The following is a 12324-nucleotide window of genomic DNA, read 5'->3' on the forward strand; positions in this document are numbered from 1 at the left end:
TATCACTGGCTATTTACCATGCTCTAACCCCAAATTAACTAATTACGGTGGGAAATGGAGAACAACCTAGATGGACAGAAGATTCACTCAGTAAGTGAAACATGCAGCTTAGATAGAATATAAGAAGCCATGGGCCTCTGATGTGCTTGTTTTGCAGAGCTAGGGATGGAGCCCTATCACACACAGAAGAGCACCATTCCCAACTTTCAGGAACACCCTGAAAAGATGTCCTCCAGCCGGTTAAGAATCAGACTTACTAAAATCAGCAAGTTTAGAACAGAGCCTGAGCAGAGGCGCAGGTCCTGGTCAGCTGACTTAGGTCTTCCCTTCATGAGGAGGATGAGCGTGTAGAAGGACAGGTGCCACCACCAGCCAGAGCTGCAGCTATGCTGCTGTCCAGGGCACGATGGGGACCTCCTCTGTGAACCCTGAGTTCATGGCAACACTGGGGAGAGGGAACAACACCTGTGCAGGAGCTAAGGATTGTCACCAGTACTTCCCAAAGAGCCCCCAATCATTCAGTTTTCACAACAAACCCTGAGAACCTCCCACTGGCAGCTTAGGTTACAAGGTGAGGAAGCAGGTGAAATCCTTGGCCGGCCCAAGCACACACCCCTGTGAGTGAAAACAGAGCTGCGTGGGGCGCCCAGAGCACACCCACGCTCAGAGCACGAAACTGGAGGTTATTGTTTTTCAGTATGGACAAAATCTGTTTAAGATACACATTGTTTTTAAAAAGCCTTTCACAGGTTGAATATCCCTAATGCAAAATGCACCAAAATCTAAAAGTTATAGAGCTGACACTACAATAAAGAAATTTCTATACCACGAAACTGTTCCATGCACAAAATCATTAAAAATATTACACAAAACAGAACTGTGTTTAGAATTGTGTTCCATTTGTATAGCGTATGTATGTATGTATGTATGTATGTATGTAAGTACGTACGTATGTACGTACGTATGTATGTATATATAATCTCAGCACTTTAGGAAGTGGAAGAAGGGACCTGTTGGAGTCTGAGGCCAGCCTGGGTTACAGAGAGAGAGACTCATCATCACCATCACCACCACCACCTGCAAAATAGAGACTATTTTGGTGAGCATAGACTATAGGTGAGCATTCACCTGCACCTGTTACCTCCTTCTGTCAAAGTGACCCCATGGTCAGATGGCCTGATGCTCACTGTGTGAAAGGACAGCAGTTCTGAAAGGCTTTGGTATCCTGGCAGCGCTGCCCTTGAGAGTTCATACAGCATGGATAGTAGGTTGAACTGTATTGCCTCCCCACCCCCATTCTCCTGTGACAGATGGGAAATTCTAATCCCTGAGACTAAGAATATAACTTTAAGAACACCTAGGACTTCCAGCAACTAGTAGAAGCCAGAAGGAATTAGGAAGGAAGGGATCACTTTTTGGAGTAATATTTAATGTCATTCCATTGTGGATTTTTTGTTTTGCATTATAGATTCTGTTAAAAATGTGGCTACTGTCCACTAATTTAGGTTGAATAGCAAAACCCAGGATAGCGAAACTATTCTCAACAATAAAAGAACCTCAGGCGGAATCACCATCCCTGAACTCAAGTTATACTACAGAGCAATAGTGATTTAAAAACAACAACAACAACAAAAAACCACCTGCATGGTATTGGTACAATGACAGGCAGGTAGATCAATGGAATAGAATTGAAGACCCAGAAATGAATCCACACACTTATGGTCACTTGATCTTTGTCAAAACCATCCAGTGGAAAAAAGACAAGATTTTCAACAAATGGTGCTGGTTCAACTGGCAGTCAACACGTAGAAGTATACAAATTGATCCATTCTTATCTCCCTGTACAAAGCTCAAGTCCAAGTGGACCATGGACCTCTACATAAAACCAGATACACTGAATCTAACAGAAGAGAAAGTGGGGAAGAACATGGAGTACATGGGCACAGGGGAAATTTTCCTGAACAGAACACCAATGCTCTAATTAAGAATTGACAAATGAGACCTCATAAAATTACAAAGCTTCTGTAAGGCAAAGGGCACTGTCAACAGGACAAAATGGCAACCAACAGATTGGGAAAAGATATTTACCAATTTGACATCTGATAGAGGGCTAATATATAATATATACAAAGAACTCAAGAAGTCAGACTCCAGAGAAACAAATAACCCTATTAAAAATGGGGTACAGAGCTATAAACAAAGAATTCTCAAGTCAGAATCCAGAGAAACAAATAACCCTATAAAAAATGGGGTACAGAGCTAAACAAAGAATTCTCAACTGAGTAATACCGGAGGGCTGAGAAACACCTAAAGAACCCTGAGATTCCACCTCATACCAGTCAGAATGGTTAGAACAAAAACTCAGGGAGCAGCAGATGCTGGAGAGGATGTGAAGAAAGAGGAACACTCCTCCATTGCTGGTGGGATTGCAAGCTGGTAAAACCACTCTGGAAAACAGTTTGGTCGTTCCTCAGAAAATTGGACATAGTACTACCTGAGGACCCAACTATACCACTCCTGGGCATATACCCAGAAGATGCTCCAAAATCTTCTGGGTGTAATGTGTAATAAGGATGTGTAATAAGGACACATGCTCCACCATGTTCATAGTTGCCTTATTTATAATAACCAGAAGCTGGAAAGAACCTAGATGTCCCTCAACAGAGAAATAGATACAGAAAATGTGGTACATTTACACAATGGAGTATTCCTCGTCTATTAAAAACAATGAATTCATAAAATTCTTAGGCAAATGGATAGAACTAGAAGAATATTATCCTGAGTGAGGTAACCCAGTCACAAAAGAACACACCCGACATGTACTCGCTCATAAGTGGATATCAGCCCAAAAGCTCGGAATACCCAAAGTACAATTCACAGACCACATGAAGCTCAAGAAGAAGGAAGACCAAAGTGTGGATACTTTGGTCCTCCTTAGAAGGGGGATCACAATACCTATGGCTCACAGCCAACCAATGGACTGAGCACAGGGTCCCCAATGGAGGAGCTAGAGAAAGAGCCCAAGGAGCTGAAGAGATTTGTAGTGCCATAGGAGGAACAGTAATATGTACCAACCAGTACCCCAGAGCTCCCAGGGACTAAACCACCAGCCAAAGAGTGCAATGGAGGGACCCATGGCTCCAGTTACATATGTAGCAGAGGATGGCTTTTTCAGACATCAATGAGAGGAGAGGCCATTGGTCCTGTGAAGGATTGATGCCCTAGTATAGGGGAATGCCAGGTCAGGAAAGTGGGAGGGGAAGGTGGTAAGCAGGGGAAGGGGGGTTAAAGTAGGCAGGGTTCGGAGGGGTAACGAGGAAAGGGATAACATTTAAAATGTAAATAAAGCAAATATCTAATAAATAAATAAACAAATAATATTAAATCTTAAATCTCTATTTCCTAAACCAAGGTTTAAAACTGATCGTTTCACTTCTACATTGTTATTTTGTCTTATATTAATTCTCTTAATGTAAATTTGATACTAAAATAATAGGTCTCATATTGTTGGATTACAAAATCTGCAACCATGAAGGAAACCTGTAACTACTGAGGATCTTCTAAGCACTACTCTAAAATTAGTAATGGAAAATATAAAAAGAAAGAGTTCTCTGTTTTTGAAAATAGGAAGCATCTTCCAGAAACTCCAGCTTTCCCTTAGATACCCCCATAGCTCTGAAGACGGCTGCTGCTGGGAACACTGTAAATGAGTCTCCTGCGTGAATCTACTCAGTACACCGCGATGGCCGCTGGAGCACTCGGCAAACTGGAGCGAGATGAAAAATGCTGCAGATGCAAGCTCTGAACAACTGCAGACTCTGCTCCCAGGACAATGCCCACTAATGTCTAGAAAGACACAGCAGGCACATGGGGCGCATTTGATTTGCAATATGGCCTAGTAACTATTCGAATGCCTTAAAAAGGATCCCCGAGGGCCGTAAATCATGCTGATAAGATTAGCATGGAAGTCATTTCCTTGATTTGTTTTTCCCAAGAAAATGCTTTTTAAACACAATGTAGTACCACAAAGACGAGAAAACCAACATGGAATTCTCAACTGTGCTTTCCTGATTGCATTCACTACTCAATCGGTGGCAGAATTTTGACAGCTGAACTGTGTTAGCTACTATAATTATCTAAATAATTCAAAGGAGGCATCAATCAAAAGGTATTTTTTCAAATAAAGGGAAAAAAGTCGTAACAGAAGTCTGTAGTTGTGCCTACATTTGACAAAAACACAGAACAAGAACAATATCCAGACGGTCTTCAGAGTGCCTGTGTGAGGTCACATCTTGGAATACTAGACATTCATAACTAGCTGGATGTGATTGTGTGTACTTCCTAAGCTGACAGTTAAGAACTAATGTTAACATTAAGATTCTTCTTAATGTACCAAAATATTGGATGTTTCCATATAAAATTACAAAAACAAAGCCCAAAGTAGCAATGCATTACTATTATGACAAAACAACCAATAGAATTCAAGCAAATCATGAAGTCTCTTTACAGAGAAATGCGAACTATAAGGTTCTTTCAAGGAGAAAAAAGGGTCCTGAGTTACACTTACAAGTGTGCACTTTACACACCTGCAAGTGTGTACTTTACATGTGCAGATTCCAGTGGAAGCATGGTTACATTTCTTAGTACATGATGGTGAAAACTGTTCAGCACCCTCTAGCAGTGACAGTGAGTCTACCTTTACACCAATCTCCTAGCAGTGACAGTGAGTCCACCTTTACACCTCCCTCTAGCAGTGACAGTGAGTCCACCTTTACACCTCCCTCCTAGCAGTGACAGTGACACCTTTACACCTCCCTCCTAGCAGTGACAGTGAGTCCACCTTTACACCTCCCTCCTAGCAGTGACAGTGAGTCCACCTTTACACCAACCTCCTAGCACTCGGGAGAGACAGGTGGGTGGATCCTTAAGTTCAAGACCAGCCTAGTCTACAGAGCAAGTTCAAGGACAGCCAGGGCTAAACAGGGAAACCGTGTCTAGAGAAATTAGATAGATAGATAGGACCCCACCTCCACTCAAAGAGAGCAAACAAACGCAACATGTGTTCATGGAGTTGTTAACATTTTTAACCCCATTAGAATGTAACAATAATCTTTAAGAATTTAAAACAATATTCAAAGCCCCAAACTGAAAGGCAGAATTTTACACTAACTGGCTATCATTGTCACAAGAAAAGACGTTTACTATTTCTTTCAGACCCAAGTATTCAAGGCAAAAGACACTAATATCTATGTGCATGAAATGAGTCTGGAATAATTTAAGAGAAAAATCTGATCATTTTTAGGAGTTAGCTACAGTAAATATAACCAAGGGACATTTTACAATGATATGCTAAGCCCAATTCAAAAGAACTTCGAATAAGATAAAAACAGAATACTTAACCCATGCCAGCACATGCCTGTAATCCTAGCACTCAGAAGGCTGAGGCAAGGTTCCATGCTCAAAACCAGCATGGACTGAAATGAGTGAGAACTTTGTTGGTATTCTAAGTTTAGATAATTCTGTTAGGATATCCATTCCTGGACTCACAGTGATTAAAACAAAATGAAGTGGGCCATTTGAGGAGTCATATGGAAACCTACCATAGATACTTCTTAAAATATATTCGTATAGGAAAGAAATATGGAGTCACCAAATAATGGAGAACAGAATCCTCCAACTAGACATCTCTCCACCAAGTGACACCTCCAATGACAGGAATGGGTCACATCTAATTGAGTTGCTGCCAATAATGGCCCCATGGAAACCCTAAACAACTCATGCTATTGCCAAGGCCACTGGTTGAGCTCCAACCAAATTGACGGTAAGGCCCTACTGCCCAACACAATGCCTACATAACTCACTGAACATGGAGAGCTTGTGTTGGTGCCTAACCCTTACCAACTAGTTTTTCGGTTTTCTGCATACTACTAGGGAAGAAAGGTAATCATCAACTAATTGCAGCTTTCTCAACTTTTAGTAGGCCTTTCCCAGCCTTGAAAAGGCTGAGCAGTTTTCCCAGCCTTGAGCAGGCTAAACAGACCTTGAACATTCGCCATGACAGGTCTTATCAACCTAGACAGAGACATCTGTCTTGGCTGCAGTTCAGGTTCCCATGGGAACTTTGATGTTTTGGCTGCCTGCGCTGACCTTGCTGCTACAATATACTCCAGCTGAAGAAGGGGATAGATTTTGTGGGGTTTTCCCCCTTTATATATGCAAAGCTTATTATTAAACTTTGAGCCTTGATCAGAAGCTTTGTCTTGGCTTCAGTCTTCTCTCACTCCCCCTACCTTCATTTCCAGTCTCCCTTTCAGGTAAATCCTATTCACCTGTGGCTGCTGGACAGCTCCAATCAACCCAGTTACAGACCCTGAAATCTACACTGTTAACCATCCTACATGATACTCCAGTGATAGTGGCACAAATGTAGGAGTAACCAACCACTATCTGACTGGATTTAAGGTCCACTCCATGAGATAGAACCCATGCCTGACACTGCTTAGATGGCCAAGAACCTAGCTTAAATATGCAAAAGGAATTTAGCAATAAAATGCTGTCATAATTATTTAATCTCAAATCAGAGTTTCTACCCCACCTTTGATCATTCAGTTCTCAGATAAAATACACAAAACTTTTATTATCATAATAAGCCTTAATCAGCACTAGAGCTGGGCAGGCATCTGTCCTCTACCCTACTAGAATCTATTTCCCATCAACAACTCCGAATTCTCATTCGCCACGTCCCATCTGGGCTGTTTAACTTCAGCTGGCCAGCCCCACGGGCATGCTTTGATGACTGACTCACCTGACCCACGGCATCTTCCTTCTCCTCTCCTCAACCCCAAGTCTGGGAACCCCAAGCCCTGACTATCTCAACTCTGCCCAGCTATAGGCTATAGGCATCTTTATTCACCAGTCAGGGATAAGTTGGGGGCAAGATCACATAGCATAGTCAGTTGGTTCTATGTGCAGATTCTCTTGTCCTTGAGGTCAACCAGGGCTTGGGAGTCAGTATTTAGCATTACAATACACAGCTAAAGACCAAACCTCAACAATACCCCCCTTTTAGTCCAATAAAAGGCTCTTTTTCCTCTCAGATATAAATTGAATATAATTATAACAATTATGAAAACTATAAGGTATGACACACATTTATAATGTCTAGTCCATTTATATCTAAGCACCGAGGTTATAGTAATTTGTTATAGAAGCAGCACAGTTAATACACTGGGGGAAAGAGTGTGCACTAATCAATGTAAATAACTAGCAAAACTGGTGTCAGTAACAAACTATTAAAAGGGAAATGTGTAAAGCATACAAACCAAAATGGAAAGGCAACTCTGAGTAATAACAATAATAAACAACAACAAAAACCCAGAAGACCAAACACAATAAACCCAGTTCTTTGATGCTGAAACATCAGACCACATCCCAATTATTTTACAAGTAATGTATTATTGTCAAATGATGATTTAGGGACCTTAATAGCAAAACTTTTTACCTAATTTCCAAATTCACAGCTACAGTGTGCAACAGCCAAGAGATAAAAACAAAACGAACAAAAAAACACATTATTTTTTCATTCTTTCTTGAGATATAGTCACTATGTACCCTAGGTGGGTCTGGAACTCATGATCCCAACTCTGCCTTCCCAGGCTGGGATTACAGGCATGTGCCTCCAGATCTGGGCTGATTATGATCTAAACTAGAATAAAAAGTCAAGCAATGGAATAGAACCTTAAAACAGTTGAGCAGATACAGCTTCTGAAAAGCACATCACCGAGCAGGAGGGCTCACCTGTGTGCTCTGGAAGGAGAGAGAACTACACTGACACCTAACGGGAACAGTGTCAGGACTGGCGACAATGAGAGAGACTGCAGACTGAGAACAGACCATGCACAGAAAGCAACCATTCTGGCTTTAGTAGCCACTTGGTCATCCTGAGACTTGTACAAGAAAGATGATGAGCAGCTGTCAGCTCCCTAAACCTCAGTGCCGGCCTCGGTAGCAACGGTGCTGCCTCAGCTTGTATGAGCAGGGAGAACACACGGCACCAGCTCAGGATCTGGGTCAGTTTCTTCGCTTTAAGTGGGCCGAAAGGGAGCTAAGTACACAGACTCTCTGGATGAAAATTTCAAGGAATAGTACCAAGATTTTTAAAAGAACAAAATACTGAATGACTGTAGTAGAACAGAAAGCTTTCCTCTACACGCTGTTGATACCTGGGCTCTAGTACTCACCACATCACTAGCACTAGAGAATTCATTATTAACCAGACTTTCCAAAGCCATCCATCTCACTGGTCTGTTCTCGTTGTCCCCTAGGCAGTGGTAGTCCATAGGAAACAAGTCTCTGGAAAGGGCATTGTCTGTGATTTTTACTTGAAGAGTGTCGTCGATGCTGAAAAGAAAACCATGAACATAAAAGGTGTCAGAGTGTTAAGATGCAGTGTTACCCACAGAGAGTCTGCATCCCACAGTGACGCCCAGATGGAGCCCACACCCAGGAGGCAGCTGACACCTACACACAGTTCCTAGCAGCCAGGTCTTTATGGATCACTTCCCTTCTCGCCAGGTAGCTCATTCCGCAGGCAATCTGAATAGCCATGTGTACCAGATCTTGTTGGGAAATTGCCTGTTGTATCAGAGGGAAAAAATGACACAGTTTGCAGATACTGCAAAACTAGTTAGGGATCTGATTACCTGAGTCTACAGTCCCAACCCAAAGGGACACTCCCCTGTACCTATTGAGTTTTTAAAAACCCATTTTCAACCAAGCTCTGGAAGCATGGTATGCTGTTTATCCACTACAAAACTGTTCTGTGACAGGATTTACCATCTATGTGACTTTATCCATGACACTTAACTTTTGCATTTATCTCTCTAAAATCAGCATCACAGAGCAGTTTCTCAGTGATTCCTGCACTATAAACACAGAATCTCTAAAGCAGTATTTCAAGTGACTTGTTCTTTTCTTTTGCAGTAGTAGTTTTATCAGATTATCACCACCACCACCACCCTGGGGTGGAGGCAGCATTTCACCAAAACAAATCTCTCTGCTGACATGCTCCTCAAGATGTACATGGCCGGCACTGCAGGTTGGAGAGGGAAGTCCCTCCCCTGGTGATATTCAGGGACCACAGCCTCTAACTACATGGTTCCAACCAGAGCTTTATTCTTTTAGCTTAAATGACATATCATACACATCAAGAGTCAAATACTCAGTGCAGATCTGAGTTTATTGTTCTTATTAACTATAATAAGTGTGCTATTATAAGTCTTAAAATCAGCTTAACAAGACCAGAAAGTAGAGCAGACAGCAAAGCGCTGAGCAGACTCTCCTATCACTATCACAGCACGTCTGGTTCACAGTAAGTACATGGGTAGTGACAAGAAAGAATCTCTTAAATGGTGGGGTCTCATGGTCAGGAACATTAAGGATATTCATGATTATCTCCCACAATCCCGACCTCCAACCTTCAGTGCTGTTGGCGCCATATGGACAGACTACTCTGTTAAGATTTCTATTCCAAGAAGGGAAATCCTGGACTGTCTTCAGAAGTTACCCCAGAAGGGACTTTGAGATGCTGTCATAGGGCATGAGAGGCGATTATGAATGAATGTGTGGTAAACAATGAGAAACAGCCTGGGCCAAGAGGTTCCACTGGGGAACCACAGGTCATCCTCATGGTCCTCTAAATCGACAGCTTATATATATCTCCTGGCTCATTCTGAGGTCTTTTGTTTTTTTGTTTTTTGTTTTTTAAATCTTTAGATACTATATGTATGGTTATTAATATCTACTTGCAAAGACATTAGAAATTATTCATATTTAGGGAAATTTTCTCACCTGTGGATTATTGGCTTCTACTAATTTGCACTGCCGTAGAAATAATTTAAGATTCCCCCAATTCATGTACGGCAATACCACCATGGGCTTTTCTCCTTCTTCTATGCACACATGAGTAATAGGAAGAAGATTTCTAGAAAATAATAAGAGATTTAGAAAAATGCAAGTGAAATCTAAAACCTTATTGGTTTATCTTAAATTAAAAGTAATAAAGATAATAAAGATCAAAAGCCAAACAAAATCCTGACCACACTTAAAAAGATTATCATTAAAACATTTATTTACAAATGTTCTACTTTTTAAACCAGATGTAAACAGTCCTCAAAAGTATGAACTTTCTCTGTACAATAAAAATGACTAACACAGGATGAATCCCTTCATACTAGATTTGAAGAAAGTCATGTTAAATTCCTGTTCCAAAGGACGAGCAGACAGGTGACAGCACATCGTGATGTTGTCCCACTAATTTCATCATCATGCTTGAAAACAAAAAGACCCAATCCAGGCTGCGAATAAAAACAGGGTCATTAAAAACCTCTAACAGGTTGAAACTGTCACAAAGTAAAATGTTTGCAATAGATGGTGTGTGTGTGTGTGTGTGCATATCTCAAATGCATGGGGAGCCTGCTCCCCTCCCCCACTTGGCCTTGGTTTTTAAACTTGTAGTGTGTGGATTTCACCAGTCACAAACAGTTCTTAGGTGCAAAATGAACAAGGATGTACCGAACAATCTTGTCCACTTTACCTCTCGTGGTGCACATGCTCACACACACACACACTCACACAACCACACACACATCCCATCCTCCTGTGTAATGACATTCCAGCTGATATATGAAAATAACTCATTTTCCCAAAGGTTGTAAGTATTTAAATAATTACCTCCTCTCTATTAAGCCAGAAATAACATAGAATCAATTTACATAACCAGGTGTCACCTCCTGTGTTGTTACATTTAATGCATTTTTCAAACACACAGATAACATACCCTAAAAGCACTTTTTATTAGCTATTTATGGCTTCATAAAGAATGAATACATGGGGGCTAGAGAGGTGGCTTGGGGGTTAAGAGCACTGGCTGCTCTTCCAAAGGACCCAAGTTCAAATCCTAGCACCCACACAGCAGTTCACAACTGTCTGTAATTCCAGTTCTAGGGAATCTGATGCCCTCACACAGACATACTTGGAGGCAGAGCACCAATGTCAATAAAATTTTTTTAAAAAGAATATGAAACATAAAAAGGTTCATTAACAAGGAGTCAACAGGATATCAACAGTGAAAAGTCACAAATATGAATGCCCAAAAATGACAAAATAATACCTTACAGTTAAACAATCAAAAAATAAAAAGAGCTCAAAGAAATTTAGACACAAACTACACATTCACAGGATAACCACAAAGACAGAGGGGAAACTGCAGAAATGTACCAAAAGGCGCTGTCTCTGACTTGTGAGACTACAGTAAGTTTCTGCTTGGCCTTTATGTCCTAAGAGTGTCCCCACTATAAGAGGAATCGGTCTCTAAAAGGCGCTGGACCCATCAAGGGCTTCTGCTTGCATTACTGCTGACGAGCAGCAGCCACGCCAGGGAGAAGGGTTAGGAACCTACGGACAAAGGTCACAGATAAAGAAGAAAATTCAGGCGTCATCTCAGTCCACGCCCCTAGGCTTTTCCCAGAACACATATGTTGGCTCACAATTGACTCTAACTCCAGTCTCAGGGGATCCAATGCCTTTCTGCCCCTGCATAATGTGGTGCACAGACATACACACCTAAATGACTGCTTTTCATTACCCATTTTACGAAGGAAAGGGGGACAAACAGAAAGGTCTGAGATATCTAAGAACAGACAGATGGAGAGACGGGTGAGAAGGCGGAGGTGAGGCGAGGCTGCTGGGCTGCGGGGCTGGGCACAGCTGCCTCCCTCGCTGAGCACGCTTACAATTGTAAGTGCATGCCACTCAGCATTAAAAGTGTCATCACTAGGCATCCTGGGCCAACAGGGACTTCAAACCACAAAAAAAATGGCTTAGGGGTTTTCAGACATGAAGTGATGAAAGCAGTTTATTTTTAATTTATGCAAGTATTTAGTTATGATAAAACTCTTACAAGTTCCAGTAGAAAAAATCCAAAACTAACAAAAAATTAGAATTTCAAGATGCTTTAAAATGTGTCGGTGAAGCCGGGCAGTGGTGGCGCATGCCTGTAATCCCAGCACTTGGGAGGCAGAGGCAGGCGGATTTCTGAGTTCGAGGCCAGCTTGGTCTACAGAGTGAGTTCCTGGACCGCCAGGGCTACACAGAGAAACCTGTCTCGAAAAAGCCAAAAAATAAAAAATGAAAAATAAAAAATAAAAATGTGTTGGTGATTCTTAACCCATCATCACAGAATGTTAAAACACAGAGCAAACCTTGTGAATCACAGCCCTCAGCTGATTCAAAGGTGGAATCAGGACAGTGACATTTCTTGCCGAG

The 12324-nt window shown here is 41.6% G+C and overlaps 1 protein-coding gene across 3 annotated transcripts in view; it reads right to left on the reverse strand.

Annotated features, from left to right (window-relative positions):
* The window catches only part of Ryk (receptor like tyrosine kinase), a 71180-nt gene that overhangs the window by 1852 nt on the left and 57004 nt on the right, over positions 1-12324 (reverse strand). For all 3 annotated transcript variants that reach the window (XM_052187503.1, XM_052187504.1, XM_052187505.1), the window contains exons 11-13: positions 9850-9982; positions 8525-8634; positions 8241-8400 (exon numbers count right to left, since the gene is read on the reverse strand). In XM_052187503.1, coding sequence (XP_052043463.1) covers positions 8241-8400; positions 8525-8634; positions 9850-9982 — 403 coding nt within the window. The remainder of the gene's footprint in view (positions 1-8240; positions 8401-8524; positions 8635-9849; positions 9983-12324) is intronic.

This window comes from Apodemus sylvaticus, chromosome 7, assembly GCF_947179515.1.
Source record: "Apodemus sylvaticus chromosome 7, mApoSyl1.1, whole genome shotgun sequence".
NCBI lineage: Eukaryota > Metazoa > Chordata > Mammalia > Rodentia > Muridae > Apodemus > Apodemus sylvaticus.